The sequence below is a fragment of the Lissotriton vulgaris genome, chromosome 1_1, assembly GCF_964263255.1.
Source record: "Lissotriton vulgaris chromosome 1_1, aLisVul1.2, whole genome shotgun sequence".
Classification (NCBI taxonomy): Eukaryota; Metazoa; Chordata; class Amphibia; order Caudata; family Salamandridae; genus Lissotriton; species Lissotriton vulgaris.
The window spans coordinates 311,311,843-311,339,504 of NC_141685.1; the positions used below are offsets into that span (position 1 = coordinate 311,311,843).

General features: G+C 43.2%; 1 protein-coding gene across 1 annotated transcript in view; it reads left to right on the forward strand.

The window, feature by feature from the left end:
- LOC147747101 (vitamin D3 hydroxylase-associated protein-like) overlaps positions 1-27,662 on the forward strand; it is a 374,791-nt gene that overhangs the window by 139,775 nt on the left and 207,354 nt on the right. The window contains exon 4 of the mRNA XM_086952349.1: positions 24,611-24,744. Within this exon, the coding sequence (XP_086808475.1) occupies positions 24,611-24,744 (134 nt within the window). The remainder of the gene's footprint in view (positions 1-24,610; positions 24,745-27,662) is intronic.

The window sequence follows — 27,662 nt, forward strand, 5'->3', positions numbered from 1 at the left end:
TTTTTTTAGGCGTCTTAAATCTATGATTCTGCTCTATATCTGGCAGGGAGGCCGAGCTAGACTTTCCTTTCTTACGCTGCGTCGGCCTTTGAAGAAGGGCGGGGTTGGACTCCCAGACATGCATCTCTATTATAAAGCGGCGCAACTCTAGGTGCTGGCCGAGTGGACCCAAATGGAGTCGGAGAAGCACTGGTTACATATGGACAGGAGTGTGGCGGGAAGATCGATATGGGACCTGGTGTGGAAGGCGAAGGGGGATCGGCCTCGCAACGCCTACATCAGCACTCCTACGAGTACCACTCTGAAGGTCTGGGACTCGGTCTCTAGTGACGAGAGGTGGACCTCCTTCCCATCCCCCTTCACGCCTATCCACTTTAATCCGGCCTTTCCGACGGCTCTCATTGAGGGGCCCTTTGATGGGTGGAGGGCGGGAGGTTGCCACGCACTCACACACCTGTTTCATGGGTATGAGCCGCTCACCTTCCATAATTGCATGCGTGACTATGCGGTGCTACCTACCGAGCGTTACCGGCACGCCCAACTGCTCCACTGGGCATTGTCACCAGAGGTGCGGGATGCAGCGACGAGGCCTCCCACAGATTTCGAATCCTATATCACCCACACTTCATCTATGAAAGGGGTGATTTCATTCCTCTATGATCTGCTATTGACTACTGCTATCTCGCCTCGCCCTAGATACATGGGTCTGTGGGAAGAGCACCTGGGGCGAGATATCTCCGACGAGGAGTGGTCCCGCCTCTGGCATGATTTACACAAATTCAATCATTCTATTGATCTTCGGGAGGCCCATATGAAGACAATGCTGGATTGGTATCTGTACCCGACCCGATTGAAAAAGATTTTTCCCTCTGCATCAGATAGGTGTTGGCGGGGCTGTGGTTTCCTTGGGGACTTTCGCCATATCTGGTGGGACGGGACTGCCCCATCATACGCCCCTACTGGGAGGAGATACTGTCTCATATCAGGGAAATGCTGGGCTACCCGATTCCGAACTCCATAGGCTTCGTGCTCCTGGGTCTTCGGGACCCGCTTTTGGAGCATCAGACCAAGGCAGATAAACAAATCCTTTGGCTCTGCAAGGTGACCTTGGCTGCAGCATGGAAGAAGGAGGCCCCTGCACTTTCCCTCTGGTTTGCTAAGTTGTGGAAGCTGTTGAGTGTGGAACGTATGGCTGATATTTTCAGAAGTGACTTTAAGAATTTCATTTTCAGGTGGGGCCCATTAGTCCGCTTTCTTTCTCGAGGGTTGCCATCGGCGGTCTGTCCACCCACCCTACGCGCCTTACATCTGTTTCAGGTGTGAACACTGTTTGAGCGAATGCCTGCTGCTAGGCTGCCACCACTGGGGGGAGGGGGGTTGATAGATGGATGGAGCCTTTGGGGGGGGATTTGGTTTGTTTTTTCCAGAGGGGGAGTGGGGTTTTTTTTGTTTGACCTCGCTGCAATGTCTTTCTCATGGCCAAGACACATGGAGGCGCTATTGGAACTGGTCGACTGAGCCTCGGACTTGGACAGCTTTTGCCTGGTGCCAGTTTGGGTTTATGCCCCTCCAGGGCTCTTTGGGGGGTTCGACGCTGTTACTGGCGGACTTTGAGCCTTATCTTGCCTAGTGCGGTCACGCAGTACGACCCTTCATCAATGTTACTGCTTCTTGGTCATGTGGAGTTAGCTCCTGCGAGGGCTCTTCTTTGCATTTCATATGTTTCCATCCTTTCTCTCTTCTGTTACATCTTCCTTCCTGTATTCTCAATAAAAATATCTTTAACAAAAAAAAATATACTACTGACCGGGTCTATATTCATTCCCCCTACCCCATTGCTGTTCATCTAGGGACCACTGTTCACAATAATACTCGATTCAACAGCACACTTGTGCCTCAGAGAGGCCGGGTGGGGTTGTGAGAGGCAGGGCAATTTCTTTTTGGGCACAGAAATGAAACAATGTTTCCCACTGTGCAGGGTCACCATAACAACGAGTCTCCCAGGCCCGCCACAGGCTAAATTGCTTCTGAGCAATGCAGCAGTGCACAGATTAAGTGGTGTGAGCGAGGCTACTTTTTAAAGTGCAGCATGATCCCCAGGTCATGTCAGGGCCACATGCTTGATGGATCATCCCAAAACTTTCTATGCACAAACTACTCAAAGAAGCACCTTGTTGAAACTTTTCGTGAAGATTCATCAAACTGTGGCTAAGTTATTAACAATATTAGCAACACAAAAAATGCTTTTCCTAAGGAACGGCTTAACTAACTATAACTACCTAGCTGAGGCTGCCACTAGGTGTTTTATTTATATATAAGACACGTTTCGGCAATTCCAGTCGCCTTGCTCACATAAACACCATTGTGATATACAACAAGTATTTAAAACCCACCCAGATGGTCATGTGATGGGCCCACACCCAACTAATAGTGAACATAGAAAAAATACTATTTGTAGTTCACATTACGGCACTGGCAACACGCATAGCAATGTATTGACAACAGAAGCAATAAGGTGAATGACAGTGCAAAAACTATCCTCATGTAACCAAAGTCATTAGAATCTAAAATATACATTTTCTATGTTATTTTTATAGTTACAGTATAAATACTCGAAATCATGATAATGAATTACAGAACAAATACAAAGATAATCAATACTCAATGTAAGACTGCCACAGAATAAAGTTATTGCATTTGACATCTTAATCATAAGTGTGTACACAATACATTTGCTAAGCAATCTTTGCCCTACCTACGGTTAACGGCCCAAAGAAAGTGAATAAAGTGCGAAGTGCAGAAAAATTTCAAAAACCCAAACAGGGCTAAAAATAAGTGTGCTTATAGATGTTCCAAGAGAGAAGGCAGCAAGTTATTTCATTCAAAACATCATAAATTGATATGTTTTGAAACAGAGAACAATTTAAATAATCATCAAAATTCTGCTGGATTCTATGAATCCCCACCTGGGGAGCCCCCCAAGCTAATAATCCCAAGAGATCCCTCTTGTTAGAAATGGAGATGGGCAGACAAAGCCGAAATGTTACCCGAACCGTAATTGCAAGATGGTAATAGAAATCAAAAGACAGTCAGACTGAGTCACTGCAAAATACGCCAATTAAAATGCATAAAACCATCCTACCCATAAAAATATAAACAAATGGAAAAATGGCTAAAAAACGGTCGTACAGCAGAGACTAAAAACATGAAAATATGACACCATTGTGGCCCATACTTGAAAAAATGAGTATGATAAATGAAAAGGCAGTGCAACAAGGCTTATATGTTAAAATTACTGGTTGTCCATAGATGATATATTACAGGTAGTAGTGCAAATCTTCGCAAATATTGCGCCCCCTGGGAGATTTGTTATCGAGCTCAATAATATATTTTGTCTCTAACTGTCTCAAAATTCTTTTCCTGTTACCCCCTCGCTTGTTCTGTGGGACACTATCGATCACATAATACTGGAGCACACAGATTATTATTGTGCTCCCGTTTGATGTGTCTCGCTACTGGGTAAGTCGGGTCTGAATTGACAGTTGACCTCAATTGTTGCAAAAAACGTGCGTGAACCTGAAGTTTGGTACTCCCTACGTATCGAAGTCCGCATACACATTTAAAAACATACACTGCCTATTCAGTGCGACAAGTGAAATGTCCTGTCAGTTTGATGGGCACATTGGAAAAAGAAGTGGTGTATGAAGAGGTATTGACCCCAAACTTACACGCATGACACGTGCTACACTTAAAAAAGCCCTTTTTGGCGGAAATCCAACAGCTTTTGATGGAAAGTTCCGGACTAGTTTTCACTAGATCGCTACGCATGGAGTGTGCTTTGCGTTAGGTAAAATTTGGTTTCCTGGAGAGTATTTGCTGGAGAATCAAGTGGTGAGAACAATGGGCCATTGTCTATTGATGATTTTCTTGATGCTGTTTGATTGTCTGCTATATGTGGAAATAAATCTGCACACTTCGGTCCCTGATCTACTCTCACCCACTGCATCAGCAACACTAACCAGTGTAAAAGGTCCCTCAGTAGTGGGCCTTTATGCAGGTTTCAACAGTTCTTCTCTGTCCCTACGATTGACTTTCTTAAGGGCAACCTCTGACTTAATAGGATTATACCCTCGCTCAATAAGTCTTACTTTAGCCGCCTGTTGTGATTTATATATATATATATATTTAGCTCCGTTGTTTCTTGTGAATCTTCTTCCAACAGATGGACCACAAGGTGAGTGCATTATTTTTTTTTTATGCCGCCATAACTCGTTTTGGCTCCAAAAGGGCCTTGATTACATGACATAACGCTGCAGTGGCATTTTTGTGTTTTTAAAGTGACAAAGTGCCACGTGAAAAGTGCAAAGTTCACATTGGTAATGGACATAGAAGACATTTTCCATTCACAAGCTTTGTTGATATATAATTTCATGGCATTGTATCAAATCATGCGCATGAAATTATCTTGGCTTTTCAGAGTCAACAATTGCATAAATAAATATATAAATATATAGATTTAAATATTGAATGCGTAAAAACCGTTGACTGAATTATATTATAAAATAATTAATAATTTAAGCTGAGGACAGTTGTAATTTTGACAGTGCTGTCATATATTTATGCATACTGCTATCTGTATAGTACATTTCCATTACTGTGTACTAACTAATAGTGTGTAGAATACCATTGTGCCTTGTTATTCTTTATGCTTGTTTTGTTAATAATCAAAGTACTTATTGGTGCTGAATAAAGTGCTGATCTACAAAGTACTTAAAGTTGCTCATGCTGTATGTACAATTGAGAAATAAAACATCTTGGTACCATAATATTGCCCTTTTGTCCTATTGATAGGAAATAACTATCATTTAAGTCTGCCAAAATCATTCTTTAAATACCAAGTGATCCTCATATATTCCTATTTTATTATGTATATTGGATCTTCAGTATTTTTATTTTGTCTTTCTTTCTCTTTTTTGTGAAGGCACATATGTTAGATATTTAGATGTTAAAACAGTCACATACATAAAAACATTAAACATTGTGATATTAAATATTACAATATTTGATGTAAAGTATAAAACCTAATGTTACCGATCCAGAAATCAGAAGCATGGAGCTCTAGAGGCAGGTATAGAGGTCCTCTGTCGTATTGAGCCCCCTGGGTGTTTGGTGTCTATTTCTAAAATGCGCCTAGTCTCTAGCCTTCGTAATTTTGTTTCCCTATTTCCTCCTCTTCTGCTTGGAGGTACTAAATAAATTTAAAAATATTGTAGATCCTGGCTCCTTGACTTACAGTACTCCTTGAAACGTCTCACCACAGGGTATCTGTTGTCCTGATTATTAATGACTCTTAGGTGTTGAAGTACACATTTATGTGCTTAGAGCTTTGGACTTCCCACGTATTGTAGGCCACAAGGACATATTGATACATAAATCACATAGTCAGTTTTACATGTTAGGAGTTTGCTAATTTTGTACTCCTTTGCGCTGAACGGAGTCTGATATGTAGTCTTGCTGAACCCCTGTTGGCTCGCTTTGCATGTCTTACACTTAAAAAGCATTTATGGATCTTGGGCAAGCTGCTACCCTTAATTACTTCAGGGCTAGTTTTAACAAGTTTGTCCCTCATGAAGGGTGCCCTGCTGTGTGTAATTGACACCTTTTGTGGTAGGGTTGTTCCTATACCGGATCATTGAGTACCAGTGGCCAATTGCGTGTGATTATACTCTGCAATTCTCTGTTTTGTTTACTGAACTCCATTATTATTCGAAATTAATCGATTTTAGACTCTCTCTTGTGTTTCTGTTGGTCTTCGTGGCCTGTTGCTCTGTCTCATTCATCTCTAATTAACTCCATTCTATCTAGTGTCATAGATTTTGAATGGCCCCGGTGATCGTTTTCAGAGAAAATCCTCTTTCCAAGAACTTGGCTCTACTGTCCACTTGGGCCTTTCTGAAAGTTTAATGATTGATGTTTACTCTCCTCAACCTCAGCCTTTCCCCATGGGGATGCTGTTTACCAGATGACTTGGATGTGCACTGGTAGCATGTAGAGTCGAGTTGTCCGCTGTTGCCTTTCGAAAAAGTTTTGTCTCAATTTTGCCAATCTCAACATGTACCTGTGTGTCTAGAAAATTGGCTATGATGGTCACTGATTGTGGCTGTAAAGCGCACATTTAACATGTTATTATTGATAGAGTTAACAAATTACAGCGCTTTCTGATGTGTACCCCTAAAGATTACAAACAAGTTGTCTATGAAACTAAGCCACACTTTGATGTTATTTTGCATGCAACTACTGTGTTTGGTTGTGAGTACCAGCTCCTCCCACCAGCCCATGTAAAGACACGCATAGCTGGGGAGAAGCTGGCACCCATGGCTACTCCTCTTATCTGTCGGTAGAGCATATTATTAAACATGAAAACATTATCATTCAGGCAGAATTCCACCATTTCAATCAACATCTTACTATGTTGCAATAGTTGTTCAGATCTTTTCCATAGATAATGTTTCAATGCTACTATACCGCCACTATGCCTTGTGCTTGTATATAGTAATGTAACATCAAGCGCTATTAACAAGTAATCACTTTGCCAGACAAAATCTTTCAATTTGTTTGAAAAGTCACTGGTATCTCTCACATACAATGGTAAAAGATTGGACATGCCCTTGTAAAAAATAATCCACATATTGTGATGTGTACTCAAATAACTCATCTTGCGTTGAAATAATAGGTCTCCCTCGTGGTTTGCAAGGGTCTTTATGTATTTTTGGTAAAAAATAGATCGAGGGAGTTGTTGGATAGTAATTTTTTAGGAATTTGTATTCCCGCATACTTATCAGTCCGTGAGCCTTCCATGATAATAGTTTTGTGTAGAAGGACTTACACATAGCTTTTAGATTGGATCCATTACTTTTGTTGTAACATGACTGGTCATTCAACTGTGATAGTGCCTGCTTTGTGTATTCATCTTTGGACCAGATCACAATGTTTCCACCTTTATCAGAATTCCTAATGACTATCCTGTTGTCATTCTCTAATTTTTTCATTAGTGTGTTGTACTTGAAGTTGCGACTATTAAATTTCGTTTTGGTGTTCGACACTTTACGTTTCAATTGTTTGATTTGTGCTGTAACTTGCTCATAAAAAAAAGTCAATCAAATCCCTCGGAGTAATCGGATTGAAGGTAGATTTGGCTTTGAATGGGGTTAATGATTTACTTTCCCTGGATGGTTTCTCTTCTGGGATCATGTCTCTCTAGGCTGTTCAGATGCAGTGTCTGCCCTTCCCCCCCATAATTCCATCAAGTCAATCAATAGGGGCATATCTGATGTAGATAAATCCATTGTGTTTGATTGTGTTTCATTCTCATCTGATCTGGGTATTTCTTGCTTTGTTTCTTTGTTGAGCAATATATGATATTTTTTTATCTTTAATTTTCTTATGCATTGATAAATATCCTTTCTATTAAAATTGCTCTTTGGGCAATACGATAGGCCAAAACTCAGTATTTGTTCCTCTGCCTTTGTCAGGTCTATGTTGGCCAGGATGATAATAGTTTTATTAGTTCCTGTATGAACATTTATCTTTGATTCCATCTGCGTGTCATTTGTTTCTTTGGTTTTGTAGTGTTGCCTGCTTGCCTTCCTCCTCTGCCTACATTTGTAATTCTTGTTGATTCTGCTCTGGCTTGTTGGTTTCTTGGGCGAACCGTTTGTCTGCGATCTAAGCATAAAAAATTCAACTCTTTGGCAAGAGAAGGCTTTTGTTGGAGAGTACTGTCGCTGGCATTTCTTAATTATGAATCGGACCCACTATCTGGCACAGAACTTAAATCAGAGTTGGATGCCTGTGTTGTCTGTGGATTACTCCGCGAGGTACTTGGTGTTTGCCCATCATATTTGTTGAATTTTGATCCTCTCAATGAATCATATTTTTTAGAAAATGTAAAGTCCTGTCCCATCTCATAATCAGTTTTATCTCTCAAGAATTTGTTTTTCTCTTTAATTTGGTCTTTTTCTTTCTTTAATCTGATCAACATCCCCTTACGCAACTTGGTACTTTCTTCTGTTTGCCCAATACTCTAAATTTTCTCATTGAGTTTTATCAATTTGTTCTAATAAAGTCGCTTGATCTGTGTCTGCATATTGAATCAGGATTAACCCGAATTTCCTGGATGACTCTAATTTACATTCAGCCCATCCTTTCATCATATTGGGATTTGGATTTACGTAACTTGGTGTGATAAGTATTCTCAATCCTCTAGGTATCCTCCCCATTTCTATATCTATTGAAACAACCACAGGTTTCAGGGACTTTATAGTTAGTTGGACATTTCACTGGTCACTCCAGTGCTTCATTTGTTAAAAAGCTGAATCTGGACCCTTTCTCTCTGAGTTTCCATCCCTCTCTGACTCTGCTTCTCAGGATTTCCTGATTAAGCTTAAGTCAGGTTCAACCTCAGACCCTTGCCCTGCAAAATTTTTGGCTAGGGTAGCGGAGGTTCTGAACCCATGATTAATCCCATTCTGAACCAGTCATTGACTAGTGGTGTGGTTCCTGCGGTTTGGAAGCAGGCGATGGTTGTTCCACTCCTTAAAAAAGCGGGTCTTGACCCCGAGCTACATGCCAATTATAGGCCAATTTCCCTCCTGCCTGCTCTTGCAAAGATAGTGGAAAAGCATGTAAATACTGTGCTTTCTACTTTCCTTGAAACCCATGACCTGCTGCACTCTACCCAGTCCGGTTTTCGGTCTAATCTTAGTACCGAGACGGCGCTGTTGGAGGTCAATGAGGCTATCAAGGAAGTGCTGAATGCAGGAGGAAGAGCCATGTTGGTAATGTTAGACCTGTTGGAGGCCTTCAACACCGTCCCTCATGAGGGTCTCCTCTGCAGGCTCCATGAGATCGGTCTGAGAGGGACGGTGTTGAGCTGGTTTCGATCTTATCTAGCTGGTCGCCGGCAGGTGGTCTGGGCCCCACCATACTCAGCCGAAGTACCGCCTCTGGAGGTCGGAGTCCCGCAAGGCTCGGTGTTGAGCCCGACTCTTTTTAATATGTTTATGACCCCTCTGGCGGTGCTGGCAGAGTCTTTTGGGGCTCAGATCGTGTCATAAGCCGATGACACCCAGCTCCTTTTCACTTGTGGGAAGGGGGCTGAGTTTGATGGAGAGAGCATCCGGGGGTGTCTTGGGGCTGTTTTCAATTGGTTCCAGCGCAACAGCCTCAAGTGCAACCCCGATAAATCGGAGGTGCTTTTCTTCGGGTGTCCGTCTGATTCGAGATGGCAGGATTGGTGGCCGGTGAACATGTTCCCCCCTGCGTCATCCTTTTTGGTGGCCAAGAACTTGGGGGTCAAGATTGACAATGGCTTGACACTTAAGTCCCAGATCCTTGGACTAACTGGCATATGCTATGGCATCCTCAAAATGTTGCGTAAGTTCCTTCCCCTGCTCCCTTTGGCGCATAGGAAGACTACGGTCCAGGCCCTTAATGGATCAAGGCTGGATTATTCGAATGTCTTACACCTAGGTCTTCCCGAATACTTACTCCAAAGACTCCAGGTGGTCCAAAACTCTGTGGCACGGGCCATCTTTGGCCTACACGGCCGTGCGAGTGCCTCGTATCTTTTACACTCCCTACATTGGCTGCCTATTCGGAAGCGGATTGTTTTTAAAGCACTTACGCTGGCTCATAAGGCACTCCACGCTGTGGGAGCTGAATATATTCAAAAACGTCTTGCTTTCTATAAACCATCAAGATCCTTAAGATCGGAATCTCTCGGCCTTGCCGTTGTCCCTGCTGTTCGGAAAGCAAGGGTGGGGGGACGTTCTTTTAAACGTCTGGAGCCCCAGCTGTGGAATACCCTTCCTCTGTCACTCCGCAGTACCTCGAATCTTCTAGCCTTCAGAAAGGGTCTGAAGACGTGGCTTTATGGACAGTAATTTGTTTGCCCTTTTTCTTCTTTTTGCCTGCCCTTTGTAGTATGCTGTGGGTGAGAAAGCGCCGGGACACTCCTAGGAGTAGCCGAGCGCTATATAAGTCTCTCAAAAAAAAAAGAAACAAAAAAAAGCCCCCGGGTGGTCCAAGTCCTGGGGGCAATTCTAAATTAAGGTGACCACCACCTCCCTGGAGCTTCATAATGTATGTGTGGGGGCACACGACCCCCGCAGCTCTGGGGACCACTACCTCCCCGGGGCTTTAATTAAATAAGGATGGGGGTCTCACGAAGACCCAGGGCTTTGTTAAAATTGGGTGCCCCCCCACACTGCAGCTGGGACTATCCACCTGCCCAAGGTCCGTTACGGAGCACCGGCCACTGGGACCACCACCTCCCCGGGGCTTTACAAATGATGGGAGGGGGCCCCCCTCCAGGAGCCCTTGATGGCCTTGGACACCGCCACCCCCCTTAGGACCGGCTCCTGCAATGTCCTGTGGTGCCCACCCATTGCTAACCCACACTGTCATAGCAAACTCTGCTTTGGTTTTTTGACGCGAGAGCAGGAAACCTGCTCTCACTTCCAAAAACCAAAGCAGATTGCTTTTACACAAGGGGAGCTGCATGTTAGCACCTCCCCTTGTGCAAAAGCAATGCCGGCTCCCGCAGAAGGCGAGGAGCTGGCTGGGACCGTGGGAGCATTGGGGCCCCCCCCCCCATGGTCCCCAATGCTGAGCCTGGCCCCGGAAGATGGGTGCCTGGGGCCATAATTGGCCTCTGGAGAGGGGTCATGCGGCCCCCTCTTCAAAATAAAAAATTAAAACAGAAAGGCTGCCAAAAGTGGGCCAGGGAAAAAATAAAAAATGTAAGATAAAGAAAATAGAAACTGGCAACTCGCCGGACGCACAGCTGGTGGGGCGATTAGGTTCTTTTGTGTCCTGAGGACCTCAGGACACAGGTGGACTTCAGCCCCGAGCAGCAGTGTGCAAAGAGTCACATTTGCAGAGTGTTGTAAAAAGGAGGCAGAGCCATGAACCACCTTTCGGCAATCGAGCTGTGTGGCGCTTACTGGCGGTACCTGGTGGGCTAGTTGGCCCCCAGGGACCCTCCATATTCAAGTGGACTTAATCCCCCAACTTAGAATGCGCCAGGGGGCATGTTTCCAAAGTGGTGGAGAACGGGGTGTGGCCTGTGTCCACCTCTCAGCAATACCATTGTGTGGGGCTAATTGGAGGTAAGAGATAGGCTAGTTGGCCCCTAAAGGACCTCCAGCAGCAAAGGGGACTTCAATCCTCACCCAAGAGTGAGCCAGGGGGCGCGTTTGCAAAGTGGTGGGCAAAGAGGGCGTTGCCTGTTATGAGAACTTAGCAATCCTGCTGTGTAGTACTTACTGGAGGTAATAGGAGGGGTAGTTGGCCCCCAAGGATATCTTTGGGGCCAACTACCCCTCTTGTTACCTCCAGTAAGTCCCACACAGTAGGATTGCTAAGATGTTTTTGAAGGCCCTGCCCCCTTTCTCCACTTTCTCCAGTTGAGAAGTGTGGCTCACTGGTTAGAGGCGCAGACCTGGAAGCAGAGGTCAGCCCGGGACCAGGGATCAATTACTGGCTCGGCGGGGTCTTGAGTCCTAAAATGTCCATGGACTCGACAATTCTCGCTCCGGTGCCTACTCGATACACGGGTTCACACTCTGCGACTCTGGGCAATAGCTTGCTTAATCTCCACAATGGCCCCTCGCGGCGGGATGCCTGGCTTTCACCTTGTGGATACCCTGCCGGGGTATCTCACAGGGGAATACCAGGACGGGTTCCCTAAGCAAGCGCCTTGATGCCTTTGGGTGATACGTGCGCTATATAAATCGCAATACATTACATTACATTACACCACTCTGTAAACGTGCCCCCTGGTAGCCTAGAGGATGGGGGATGAAGTCCACTTTACTCCTGAGGTAATTTGGGGGCCAAGAAGCCCTTCTGGTACCTCCTGTAAATCCTACACAGCGGAATTCCTGAGCGCTGGTTGGAGGCCCAGCACCCTTTCTCCACCACTCTGCAAACAGGACTACTAGTTAAAGAAGTGTTTGCAATGTAATAGGTTTCGCATTTACGAGAGTTTGAACTATTGGCATTGTAAATGTAAAAGTTTTTTACTAATGTGTTTTGGAGTGGAGTGGATGTACATTGTGTGTAGTGGCATTATGTGGTATGTTGTACATCGAAATTATGTGGATAGAAAGTATGTGGTATTTAGTGTGTAGGAATTATGTACAGTGGTATTTGTTATGGAGAGTAATTATGCGGTATGGTTGTCTGTGTTGTGGAGTGGTACCCTCTTGTTTCCATAGACGCTCAACTATGAACTCAGTGAGACAAAAAAGAAGGAATCACTGAGGAGCACTTGTGGACCTAGTCAGAGGTATGAGCAGGGTCACTGGAATCATGCGACTGTTTGGCTGCACCGACTTTTGCATAATTATACATTTTTCTGCATTAGCCCCATAATTCATCATCTGCTCCCTAATCTGCAGGTTTGAACAAAAAAAGCTGTTTCTAGCTCAAATGGTTCAAACTACTGGTGGGCAAGACACTTTTGCTTCCTTCTGTACCTCTCTTACCTCTTTCTGCATTTCTGTTGCTTCTTTCTGCACATTTCTTTCTTTTTCTGCACATTTCTTTCTTTTTCTGCACTTGTCTTACCTCTTTCTGCAAATCCCTTCTACTTTCTGCACCTCTCTTCCCTCTTTCTGCACCTCTATTCCCTCTTTCTGCACCTCTTGCCTCTTTCTGCACCTCTCTTGCCTCTTTCTGCACCTCTCTTCCCTCTTTCTGCACATCTGTTGCCTCTTTCTGCACCTCACTTGCCCCTTTCTGTACCCCTCCTGCCTCTTTCTGCACCCTTCTTCTCTCTTCCTGCACTCTCTTGCCTTTTTCTGCAGCCCTCTTACATCTTTCTGCACCCCTCTTGACTCTTTCTGCACCCTTCTTCCCTGTTTCTTTACCGTTCTTGCCTGTTTCTGCACATATTATCTCTTTCTGAACCTCTGTTACCTCTTTCTGCCCCTTTGCGCCTCTTTTAGCACCTCTGTTGGTTCTTTCAGCACTGCTCTTGCTTTTTCTGCACCTCACTTGACTCTTTATACACTTCTCTTGCTTCTCTATATACCTCTGTTGCTTCTTTCAGCAATTCTCTTGCCTCTTTCTGCACTTCTCTTACTTTGTGCAACCCTCCAGCCTCTTTCTACACCTCTGTTGCTTTTTGCTGCAGATCTCTTGCCTCTTCATGCACCTCACTTGCCTCTTTGTGCACCTCTGTTGGTTCTTTCTGCACTTCTTTTTTCTTTCTGTACCCCATCTGGCCTCTTTCTGTACCTCTCTTGCCTCTTTGTGCACCTCTCCTACCTCTTTCTGCACCCCTCTTGCCTCTTTTTGCACCTCTGTTGGGTCTTTGCGCACTGCTTTTGCTTCTTTCTGCACTTCACTTGCCTCTTTCTGCACTTCTCTTCTTCTTTCTAAACCTCTGTTGCTTCTTTCATCAATTCTCTTAGCTCTTTCTGCACTTCTCTCGCTTGTGTTTCCGCACCTCTCTTGCACCTTTCTGCATCTCTGTTGCCTCTTTCTACACTTCACTTGCTTCTTTCTGCACCCCTCCTGCCTCTTTCTGCCCCCTTCTACCCTCTCTGTGCAAATCTCTTGCCTTTTTTTACACCTCTCTACCCTCTTTTTGCACCACTCTTGCCTCTTTCTGCACCTCTTAGTTAGTGGTAGTTATAATCCCCCTGCCCTCTTATATACTAGGGCCCTACAGGGGAGGTCATGCCAATCACGGGGCTACCCCAACCCATAGTGTACCCTAGTGTATGTAGGTGTTTTCACTGTATTCGAAGTGTCTTTCAGCATAGCACTGGCTCCGTGCCTGGTTTGTCAGTCAGTTACCACCAGTACCAGTCAGCTAAAAGTTGGGGGCGCAGGATGACTTTGCAACAAGACCTCTTTCCGCACCTCTGTTGGTTCTTTCTGCATATCTCTTGCTTCTTTCTGCACCTTTCTTCGTCTTTCTGCACATGTCCTACCTATGTAGGCATAGTTAGAAATTAGCAGTTAAAAAACTTTATACATTGACTGAAAAAAATAGGTTTCAGGGACGTTATAGTTCGAAATTAGCATTTAAAAAACCTTAGGAATTCACTGAAAAAACCACAGGTTTCAGGGACCTTGTAGTTAGAAATTAGCATTTAAAAAACCTTTGAAATTCACTGAAAAAACCATAGGTTTCAGGGACGTTGTAGTTAGTTGGACATTTCACTCGTACAAAACCAGATACATTTTGACCCAAAAAAACCAGATACATTTGGACATTATAGATAGTTGAGCTAACTATAACTCCTGCCCCGCAATGCACTGGTGATGACGGCACATATTACATCATTCATGACATGGTCAGTGACATTACTGATGACATCACTGATGACATCTCAAATGACATCACTGATGACTTCACTGATGACTGCATCCACATGATAATCTTATGCACCTATTCACACCCTAATATAACCTTTGATACACCCACTCTAAAATACAGACTACCATTTTTTAAACTATAGACACACCAATACCAGTAACTACATACCCACTCACTCGTTCCTATGTCTACACACATATCCACTCATTCACCCATACAGTCACTCATACAGATACTCAGACAACCAATCAATAACTCGTATAGACACTCATGTAGCTACTCACCAACCCAAGCAGCTGCTTTATACACACCAACTAACAGACTGATACAGACATTCACACAGTTTAGTCACTCATTAATACAGCACTATCATATGCACTCATACACCTATACAGACACTCACACACTGCCACTCATCCATAGTCAGTCATGCAAAGAATCAATCACACTCATTTACTTACCTATACAGTTATACACACACCACCTCACTTATTCATACAGATACTACTAACACATTCTTAGGTCGCCCAATACCGGTCGGTAACGGCCAAAATTAGCGAATTTCAGCCGATACCGACCGGTATTTGGCTTTTGAGATGTAGGTGGCATGATTCCTGGATTGGGTATTTTACCGAATCGGTAATTTAAGGAATCTGTAAATTACCGATTTCTTAACCTACCGATTCGGTAAATTACCAAATCCGTAATATAGGGAGCACTCAAGTTAGTGCATTCCTGAGTTAAGGATTCGTTATTTACCACCAACTACAAGTTGGTGGTAAATATCGAAAACCTTTGAAAAAGCAATTATTTTGCTTTTACAACAGTGCAATGTGGCAGACATACATGCCCTTAGGGCATGTATGTGTGGCAAATGTGTACCCATATGAGCTAAATGTCCAGGTAGGAATCATTCACAGTATAAATTTTTAATCAACAGTGTCATAACTATGATCACTCAATTTAGGAGGGTAACCAAGGGGTTTCAACAACAACAAAAGTGAATAGTATCAAAAATATATTTTTATTTTTCCATAGTTTTATATATTTATCACTTTTTGTACAGAAATCCAAAAGTCTGGCAACATTAAACCACCGACGTCAAATATCACAAATCATAGGGTGGTATAAAACACCTATATCACATAATGTGGACACAATGAAAGGACCACATGCACAATCTTATATGTGCAGCCTAATTCACACAGTGTTGTTTCAAGTGAATATATACAGTATGGTTGTATAAAAGGTGTTTAGGCGTCGACGTTTCGGTCCGTGTTGGTCACAAAGATCCGGAGGACCATCTTCAGGACAAAAAACGTTGCACAGGGGTATCTAATATAAACATAATTACATAACAATATCAGTGAAACCCTAGGGTACACAGAGATTTATTTGCAGCTCAAAACCAAAAACAAAGTGACAAAGCACTCGGTGTGGCATGCACCTTTAAACCACCACCAAGTGCACCTCAAACGACACGCTGGTATATAAGTGCCAAAGAAAATGCCATCAATAGGACCACGTGACTAGTGCCTACATGTCTTCATTACTAACGTGCCAGAACAATCAACACTTCCACCTCATAGAAGTTTGAACGTGGGGTATATATCAAGCTTACATTACCACGTATAGCCTGTCTATAACTTACATGTAGCAAAAACGCCTCACAGGTCGTTCTGGAAAGACCAATAAATCAATACATTAATAACGCCATGTGAGCTGGAGAGGTAGTTATGTAACTAAACATGCACGTGGAATCACTTACATACTACTGGCCGCCCGAACCTCTGAAAGACAGACAAGTCCGTAATCAGGAGAATGCAGTCGCCAGAGTTACTTAACATCCAATTCTAACATGCCTCAAAAACTTACTTGACTAGCCAAGAGACGCCGGCTCAGAAGGAGTCCGTGTGTCTGCGCTGGTAGCACTCGTGGAAACCTTAATATTCCGCAAAATAAACAAAACCGTAATCAGGATGCTGTACGCATCACAGGTACTGAAAGTCTAATATTTCATGCCTCAGACTTACTATGTTTGACGAGAGACGCCGGCTCAAAGGAGTCCGTGTGTCTTCTCCGATTACACTCGCGGAGCCCTTCAGCTTCCGCAAACAACGTAAATAACGTTGAGCGACATGACGTCACTTCGGCAGTGAGCTCGGCGGCCATCTTAGAGCGGTCTACCTGGCTAATTCATCTAAGGCTAACAGGCCAGTGAAACGTTATTAGAAAGGGGGGAAAAAAACTAAAAAGACTCAAAACTGAAATACAAAAACACAGAAACGTACTCTACTCCACCTACTGATGTATTATTACATACAGCCGTATGTAAAAGTCCCAACTCGCAAAAACCTTACATTAAGGTGGCCAAAGAATGCCATTCAATAAAGGTATTCAGCCCATTTTCTACAGTGTCGCATAACCAGATCAGTTTGTTTTCCCTTTGAGCAAGCAATTTATCCACATTGGGTCGTCTCCTTGTACCGCTTACACACTCAATAACAAACCATTTCAGATCAGTGGGAGCATGTGACATGTTAATAAAATGCTCAACTAGTGGCGCCGTTTGGATTTTGCATCTAATGCGGGACTGATGTTGTGTTATCCGTTTCCTTATTTCCTGTGTTGTTTTTCCCAGGTAATACAGGCCACACGGACACTGGATGCAATACACTACGTTCTTGGACATACAGTTAGAATGGTGTTTCAACGTCAACTGTCTCCCATTAATACAGCAGGTTTTTGTTACTTGTGTGGTCGCACAAGCTGTGCATCCACCACAGGGGAAATGCCCGACAATGGGAGCCAGGCCCCATAGGCTAGTTAGGGTATTGATCTTGGGTTCCCTATAGGCTTTGACCAAATGGTCACGTAGATTCTTTCCTCTTTTGAAGGCAAATCTAGGGATGGCTAGTTGGGGTTCAACCTTTTTGATCAAATGCCAGTTGCGTTTGATAATTTTTGTAATTTCTGTGGATTCAGTACCAAAAGTCAGAACACAAGTTGTGGGTACTGTGTCTGGTATGATATTAGGGTTAGGAGGTAGCTTTTTCTGTAGGAGGGCTTGACGGTCATAATACCAAGCACGTTTCATCGCATGCTTTACCAGCCGGTATGGGTATGACCGGGTCACGAGTTTTTCTTGTAAAATTTTTGCCTCCCTGAAATAGTCTTCCCTTTTGGTACAATTCCTTCGAATTCGGAGGAATTGACCGAAGGGGAGGTTATCCCGTAAATTTCGGGGGTGGTGACTATTATACCTCAAAAGGGTATTGCGTGCCGTGGGCTTAGTATATAAACTCACGGCAAGGGTCCCTTCGGCATGTATGATATTAAGGTCAAGAAAATTCAAGGCCTCACAGTTACTCTCCAGGGTGAATTGCAGATTTTCATCCTGTGTATTAAGCCATCCGTGGAATTCTTTCAACCTGTCTACACTTCCCTCCCAGACTATACAGACATCATCGATGTACCTTAAATAGTGAACCAGATTGGATGCATAGGGGTTGTTGTCGTAGATAACTCTTTCCTCAAAATCTGCTACAAACAAGTTCGCTATTGTGGGAGCAAAAACTGCTCCCATTGCCACACCCTTCAGTTGGACAAAGAAGTCGTTGTTAAAGAGAAAATAATTTTCTTCAAGAGCAAGTCTTGCACATTCAGTAATGAACCAAGTAGGAACTTGGTGAGGCCGAATACGAGTCTCTAGAGTGTTATAGATTACTTGTAGAGCCTCAGCCTGATGGATATTAGTGTAGAGACTTTCGATGTCCATTGTAGCCAGAATGTTGTGATTAGGGCTAAAATGGACACCCTCCAGTTTCACAATTACATCTCTACTGTCTTGAGTGAATGACCTGGTTGTGGTAACAAATGGTTTTAAAAAATGATCTACGTATTCTGCCAAGGGTTGGAGAATAGACTGGCAGCCTGCCACAATTGGTCTTCCCGGCGGTTGCTGACTATTCTTATGGATTTTAGGTAGCGTATAAAACGCAGGGATACTGTAGTCATCCTTATTAAGGTAGTCGAATTCCTTTTTGCTAAGCCATAATCCTTCCTGGCCTTTTGTGGTTAGAGTAAGGATAAGTTTACGGATCCTGGCCGTAGGATCACTAGAAAGTTTTTTGTAATGGTCTTGGTTGCTCAATTGTCTAAGGGCCTCCTGATCATATGCAGTTTTGTCCTGCAAAATGATTCCTCCCCCCTTGTCAGCCGGTTTAACTACTAGGTCTTCCCGCTCTGACAAGGTTTTTATGATAGACATGTCATCCTTCGACAGATTGAATCTGACATACTTTCTATCTTGGAAGAGTTGTTCAATTTCAGTGAGTACCACATTTTCAAATGTGATCATCTCTTTTGGTATTAGGTTGTTGGCTGGGAAGAATGTCGACGGACATTTAAGGCCACTGATGTTGCTAGGCGTACTAGTAGTGGTTTTATGAAAAAAATGTTTCAATCTTAGGGTTCTAAAAAACCGATGAGCCTCAACTAAAATTGAGAACAGACCATTCCTATTGGTGGGGACAAACGATAGCTCATGACTAAGAACTTCTATCTCCCTGGAATTCAACTGGTATGAGGACAGGTTAAAAATCGGTACAACTTCCATATTCGGGTGGTTGGTGGTGAGCACACCTGTATTGTCAATAGAGTGTGTGGTTACCATTCGTAATAGTTGTTGCGTGTTTGTCTGAATCCCGGGGTGTACTGGTTCCTGAACCAACCTCGTCTCGGATTCCGAGCTCGTCCCCTGTGTGGCGTTTGGCCTCTTCCTAAAAAAGGTGTGGAATTGGTTCCTCTATTAGACCTATGAAAAGAGGCTGCTCTATTGTGGTTGTCGTCAGAGCTTGAAGAACCAGAGTCAGAAAAAGTTGTGTGTTTCGGTGCTGGATTATCTTGATTCCCTGTTTGTTGGAAAAAATCTTTTTTCAAGTATGGATAGGTGCGTTCACGGTTATAGTTCCTCAGGTCTTTTTGTCATTTTTCAGTTTTTTTCAGAATGTTAATACGTTGGAACTCAGCTATGGTCACGTCAAGTTTACTCAAGAAATCGTTTGCGTCAGTAATTGCTGGATCTTCGCGTATTTGTTTTTCCAGATCTGCAATTTCTGCCTTGATTTTATCTATCAGACGTGCCGCTGTCTCTATACTAAGCACCATCCAACTTCTGGAACACTTGTTGGATACAAAGCTAAATCCAGTCTTGTATTCTTCGTCCTCTATAAAAATACAAGGTATATTCCGCACTTGTAGACCTATCGGGATGATATTATTAGAGAGGCAATCTCTTAAGAATTTCGCATGCAATTCTGTTCTAATCGATTTTTTATGGAGTCTTTCCAAATTATTACGTAGAGTACTCTGTGGGGAATTTAAGCTACTAGCATTTGTTTGGGGGCCTAAGAGAGAAGGTCCGCCTGCAATTGTCTTGATGTAATCATCAGTATAAGTGATGGTTTCGAGTTCAGACATTTAAGTATTTCAACATATACAGTTAAACCAACAAATATATATCTATGGCACGATAATCAAAACATACAACAAATACAACATCAAAGAGCTGACATATATACTCTAACAAATAGGACAAACCACTTCTTAAAGGGCCCTTGCAGACAACGTCTGCGCTTAACAATAGTACTAGAACAGAGCCACCCACTAGTCCCACCAGGACTGGGTAATGTAAATCATATGAGCTAAATGTCCAGGTAGGAATCATTCACAGTATAAATTTTTAATCAACAGTGTCATAACTATGATCACTCAATTAAGGAGGGTAACCAAGGGGTTTCAACAACAACAAAAGTGAATAGTATCAAAAATATATTTTTATTTTTCCATATAGTTTTATATATTTATCACTTTTTGTACAGAAATCCAAAAGTCTGGCAACATTAAACCACCAACGTCAAATATCACAAATCATAGGGTGGTATAAAACACCTTTACCACATAATGTGGACACAATGAAAGGACCACATGCACAATCTTATATGTGCAGCCTAATTCACACAGTGTTGTTTCAAGTGAATATATACAGTATGGTTGTATAAAAGGTGTTTAGGCGTCGACGTTTCGGTCCGTGTTGGTCACAAAGATCCGGAGGACCATCTTCAGGACAAAAAACGTTGCACAGGGGTATCTAATATAAACATAATTACATAACAATATCAGTGAAACCCTAGGGTACACAGAGATTTATTTGCAGCTCAAAACCAAAAACAAAGTGACAAAGCACTCAGTGTGGCATGCACCTTTAAACCACCACCAAGTGCACCTCAAACGACACGCTGGTATATAAGTGCCAAAGAAAATGCCATCAATAGGACCACGTGACTAGTGCCTACATGTCTTCATTACTAACGTGCCAGAACAATTAACACTTCCACCTCATAGAAGTTTGAACGTGGGGTATATATCAAGCTTACATTACCACGTATAGCCTGTCTATAACTTACATGTAGCAAAAACGCCTCACAGGTCGTTCTGGAAAGACCAATAAATCAATACATTAATAACGCCATGTGAGCTGGAGAGGTAGTTATGTAACTAAACATGCACGTGGAATCACTTACATACTACTGGCCGCCCGAACCTCTGAAAGACAGACAAGTCCGTAATCAGGAGAATGCAGTCGCCAGAGTTACTTAACATCCAATTCTAACATGCCTCAAAAACTTACTTGACTAGCCAAGAGACGCCGGCTCAGAAGGAGTCCGTGTGTCTGCGCTGGTAGCACTCGTGGAAACCTTAATATTCCGCAAAATAAACAAAATCGTAATCAGGATGCTGTACGCATCACAGGTACTGAAAGTCTAATATTTCATGCCTCAGACTTACTATGTTTGACGAGAGACGCCGGCTCAAAGGAGTCCGTGTGTCTTCTCCGATTACACTCGCGGAGCCCTTCAGCTTCCGCAAACAACGTAAATAACGTTGAGCGACATGACGTCACTTCGGCAGTGAGCTCGGCGGCCATCTTAGAGCGGTCTACCTGGCTAATTCATCTAAGGCTAACAGGCCAGTGAAACGTTATTAGAAAGGGGGGAAAAAAACTAAAAAGACTCAAAACTGAAATACAAAAACACAGAAACGTACTCTACTCCACCTACTGATGTATTATTACATACAGCCGTATGTAAAAGTCCCAACTCGCAAAAACCTTACATTAAGGTGGCCAAAGAATGCCATTCAATAAAGGTATTCAGCCCATTTTCTACAGTGTCGCATAACCAGATCAGTTTGTTTTCCCTTTGAGCAAGCAATTTATCCACATTGGGTCGTCTCCTTGTACCCCTTACACACTCAATAACAAACCATTTCAGATCAGTGGGAGCATGTGACATGTTAATAAAATGCTCAACTAGTGGCGCCGTTTGGATTTTGCATCTAATGCGGGACTGATGTTGTGTTATCCGTTTCCTTATTTCCTGTGTTGTTTTTCCCAGGTAATACAGGCCACACGGACACTGGATGCAATACACTACGTTCTTGGACATACAGTTAGAATGGTGTTTCAACGTCAACTGTCTCCCATTAATACAGCAGGTTTTTGTTACTTGTGTGGTCGCACAAGCTGTGCATCCACCACAGGGGAAATGCCCGACAATGGGAGCCAGGCACCATAGGCTAGTTAGGGTATTGATCTTGGGTTCCCTATAGGCTTTGACCAAATGGTCACGTAGATTCTTTCCTCTTTTGAAGGCAAATCTAGGGATGGCTAGTTGGGGTTCAACCTTTTTGATCAAATGCCAGTTGCGTTTGATAATTTTTGTAATTTCTGTGGATTCAGTACCAAAAGTCAGAACACAAGTTGTGGGTACTGTGTCTGGTATGATATTAGGGTTAGGAGGTAGCTTTTTCTGTAGGAGGGCTTGACGGTCATAATACCAAGCACGTTTCATCGCATGCTTTACCAGCCGGTATGGGTATGACCGGGTCACGAGTTTTTCTTGTAAAATTTTTGCCTCCCTGAAATAGTCTTCCCTTTTGGTACAATTCCTTCGAATTCGGAGGAATTGACCGAAGGGGAGGTTATCCCGTAAATTTCGGGGGTGGTGACTATTATACCTCAAAAGGGTATTGCGTGCCGTGGGCTTAGTATATAAACTCACGGCAAGGGTCCCTTCGGCATGTATGATATTAAGGTCAAGAAAATTCAAGGCCTCACAGTTACTCTCCAGGGTGAATTGCAGATTTTCATCCTGTGTATTAAGACATCCGTGGAATTCTTTCAACCTGTCTACACTTCCCTCCCAGACTATACAGACATCATCGATGTACCTTAAATAGTGAACCAGATTGGATGCATAGGGGTTGTTGTCGTAGATAACTCTTTCCTCAAAATCTGCTACAAACAAGTTCGCTATTGTGGGAGCAAAAACTGCTCCCATTGCCACACCCTTCAGTTGGACAAAGAAGTCGTTGTTAAAGAGAAAATAATTTTCTTCAAGAGCAAGTCTTGCACATTCAGTAATGAACCAAGTAGGAACTTGGTGAGGCCGAATACGAGTCTCTAGAGTGTTATAGATTACTTGTAGAGCCTCAGCCTGATGGATATTAGTGTAGAGACTTTCGATGTCCATTGTAGCCAGAATGTTGTGATTAGGGCTAAAATGGACACCCTCCAGTTTCACAATTACATCTCTACTGTCTTGAGTGAATGCCCTGGTTGTGGTAACAAATGGTTTTAAAAAATGATCTACGTATTCTGCCAAGGGTTGGAGAATAGACTGGCAGCCTGCCACAATTGGTCTTCCCGGCGGTTGCTGACTATTCTTATGGATTTTAGGTAGCGTATAAAACGCAGGGATACTGTAGTCATCCTTATTAAGGTAGTCGAATTCCATTTTGCTAAGCCATAACCCTTCCTGGCCTTTTGTGGTTAGAGTAAGGATAAGTTTACGGATCCTGGCCGTAGGATCACTAGAAAGTTTTTTGTAATGGTCTGGGTTGCTCAATTGTCAATGTGTACCCATGCACTATTCAGGGGTGCAACAGGGTGTCAATGTGACACCCTGCCACCCTTAAAAATGTTCCCCCTGTTACCGATTCAGTATTACTGAATGGCTTCCCATTCATTCCTATGGGCCTTCAGGCCCATAGGAATGAATGGGAATTACCAAATCGGTAAATACCGATTCTTAATTACTGAATCTTACTGATACTGTAAAATTTACCGAATAATTATCTACATCCCATTTACCTATTCTTAAATACCGAATCGGTAAAATTCGGTATTTAAGAATAGGTAAATTGAGATTACCTACATATGGCCCCTAGTCTCTTATACAATCACGGAGACAAGCACACACTCATCCCTACAGCCACTCTCACAATCTTCACTCTGATGTATAGTCTTTTACATACTCCAACACTCACATATACTGCCTTTCACATCTGTAGTTACTCACACATGTACCCCCGAGGCATCCATTTACTCACCAACACACCCAAACACACACTCACCGACAAACACAGCCCGTTATAGATGCATTCTTAAACCCATACACTGAGTGAATCACCCACTCACACATCTATGCACAGTCACACACTCCCCATCCACTCACACAGACACTCAGGCACCCATACAGATACTCAGACAACCAATCATTAACCCATATAGACACTCATGTAGCTACTCACCAACCCATGCAGCCGCTTACACGCCAACTAACAGACTGATCCAGACATTCACACAGTTCAGTCACTAACCCATTCATTTAGTAAGACACGTTTAATCACTCACTTATACAGTCAGTCACGCACCTACTAAATCACCATTCAGACACTCATACACCCACTCAATCTTCAATGCACCTTGGCATTTACATATATTAAACATATTTAAACTTTTCAGAAACAGTCACTAGATGATGTCATCAGGGATGTCATCAGTGATGTCAATGACCATGTCATGAATGATGTAATATGTGACGTCATCAGCAGTGCATTGCGGGTACGCGAGTGATAGTTAGCTCAACTAACTATAACAGCCGAATTTCTCAGGTTTTGTATGAGTGAAATGTCCAACAAACTATAAAGTCCTTGAAACCTGTGACGAAGAAGTGCATCTCTATGAGATGATGGCTGTTTCTTCATGTGACTTTGAAATTTGTATTCAGCATATGTGTTGATTGAGAAGATTGTAGACATAAGGTTATTTCTTTGATACTATATTAATACATTTTCCCTTTTTTGTTCTAGGGACATGACTCATCTATGGGCCTTGTCAATTTCCTCGACCGTCCCATATCTGAAGACTGTGTTGTGGTTCAGGTTCTGAAGAAGCAGGGCGCTGTCCCTTTTGTGAAAACAAACATCCCACAGTCAATGCTAAAGTAATCAAAGTGTATTATTCTTTTTGAAACAGTTCTCATAATCTCTAGTGGAAACATTTCTGAATTATATGCTAAATTAAGTTTAGAACTGGATCTTGCTTTTACGTAGATTGTGATACACCGCCACCATGTGGCAAGAACCAGGCACTGTCTCAAATGATTACAAAATTACTAAATAAAGGCTCTCTAAATTCTCCCCAGTCCTGCAGAACAAACGTGTGCGCTGCACTTTCCATTTCAATTTTCCACTGACTAGAACATGATGGAGTTTGCTCCACTATCCTATGTTTTCGCTATACCTGTCCTTGATGCCCATTTCTGTTGTGTTTTCCCTTGTGTGAGTAGGGTACATCCTCCACAGTGACGTTTGGGACGCTGCCCTAGTAGTCATTATAGAGGGAAAATGGGGGGATTATGCAGATTTGTTTGTAGAATCTTACTTTCCATTCAATACTAGACACACACTACTAGACTACGTGCCCCACGCAAGCGCGATTGCTGAGAAGTGGTCACAGGCCACTCCCCATTTCTGCACCACTCTTTGAACGTGTCTCCTGGCGCACTGCGGCTTGGGGGATGAAGTTCACTTTATTCCTGAGGCCCTCAGGACACAAGAGGACCACATTGCCCCACTAGCAGTGCGCCCAGTGGCACGTTTGCAGAGTGGTGCACTCTGCAAACCCCCAGGGCCATTTAGGGATCCAGGAGTGACCCCATGCAGCCCCCCTCCCATTTGGAAAATTGCCTCAATATGGCGGTGGTCTCTGGGGCTGGGTGGGGGGGCATGACCCCACCTCCACATTTGTAAATATAGCCCCAGGAAGGTGGTGGTCCCTGGGGCTGCGGGGGGGGGGGAGGGCACATGGTCCCCGCATTTCATATAATTAACCATGGGGAGGTGGCAGTCCTTGAGGCTGCGTGGGGTGGCAAGAGCCTCCCCACATCATTGTGAACATAGTCCCAGGGAGGTGACGGTCCCCGGGGCTGCGGGGGCCTGAGCCTGCCACCGTATTCCCTTTTGTTATTGCACCCAGGACCTGGCCCACCCGGGGGCCTAATGTAAAAGAACCGCTGGAGCCGGTGCTTTATTTTAAAAAAATCTTCTCTCCTACCGGATTCATGGATCCACTGCAACTCCCCCCGAACTTAAAGAAAAAAAGATTTTTGGGCCTTGGGGGTCCCTGTGTGACTCCCTGAAAAGCCTAGGGGTTCAAGGGGCTTCTACCCTGCCCCCTTTCTTATTTTTTCATGTTTTGTCTTATGACTCGGTTCAACCGAGTCACAAGATGGCTGCCAACACTTCCTGGTTTGAAGTGTTGGCAGCCAATCCGATCTCAGGCACAAGATTGTGAGGGTTTGCGGATCCACCCCGGCCACAGTTGTATATCTGAGAAATCTTTACATTTCTCAGGAACTGCTGAACGGATTTACACCATTTAACAGCTAGCTTTTTGCCAAAGAGCTACCATTTTGCCAAATTTAGTGTAATTCCGTTTAGCAGTTCAAGCTGTAGCCATGTCAAAATTTTCCTATGGAAAAGAACAGAAAGCGTTTTGGGACCCCCTCTTTTTCTCGGCCTCCTCTTGACGAATTACCCCAAATCTTTCAACACGGCAGCTGAAGTGATTGGCGTATTAGTTTTGAAAAATTTGCAAAGATTCATGAAATGACGCCAAAGATATTGGCACATGAAAAGCGCTCTGCCTATGGAAACTAGGTCCCAACTATAACTACCTACTGGCGACTGTATGGAAGTATTTGTGTATATGTAATTGTATATGTGTGAAAAAAAAAAATATATATATACACAGTATTATATTATAATTGGATGACAACTTTGGTAAGGTATGGCCTGTCGTGTAGTATTGTATGGTATATTGTATGGCAGATCATTGTATAGTATGACCTGACATTGTATAGTATAGTGTGGTATGCCTGTAATTCTGTAGTCTGACATGCTATGTTATGGCCTGCTGTTGTATAATATGTTATGGTATGGCCTGTCATTGATAGTATGGTATGACCTGTCATAGTATGGTATGGTATGCCCTGTCATTGTATGGGACGACCTATCGTTGTATAGTATAGTATAGCATAGTATAGGACGGTATGGTCTGGCTAGTCATTGTATAGTATTGTATGCTAAATATATGACCACAGCAAACGTTACTTGTGAAAAATGCAGATTATGTGGAAACAGCCCAAAAGGAAGGATGTGTGTTTATTCCTCCATAATAAATAAAAGCGGCATGCTGCCAAATTGTACTTTTATCAAATTGTAGAGACGCTGAAAATAATTTTAGTTTAGTTAAATTTTAGACCCGAAGCAATGGGAGCAACAGCAATGCTAGCGGCAAACCAGCAAAACTAGCTTTACAATATAGCAATTGAAGTCCCTTCAAATCTTTTGTCACTGAGATACATATCTTAGTATACTTGTGTTTGCGATACGATAACAGAACTTTCCCCACTTTATTGAATTTGCATCAGCTAGTAGTTTTCTGCCTCGAAGGCTCTTTAGCTAAGAATGGGGTTGTGCTTCTATTAGAGGGTTTTGATGTCTATAGAGTGAGTTTTTCTTGGTTTGGGTTTCCATATTTTAATCTGTAATTTAAGTACATGTAATTGCTCATTTAGCTTTTTATTGCTATTGGCCATTATGCCCCCCACACAGCACAACCTTGAAAGCCTTCCAAAAGTCTGTGGAGACTGGGAAGAGCTCGACTTCTCCATAACAAAACTGTTGCCTTTTTCTTTTACTGAGTGAAGAGTGTAGATGTCCTTTAACAGGTTATCATTTAACCTCCAACATCTGATTTTACCTCCAATACCTGCATTCAGTCCCGCACGCGATGTTTTAGTGTCCTAGAGATGCCAGTATGATTGCATATGACTGTAGACTCTTCATAGGATTCTTC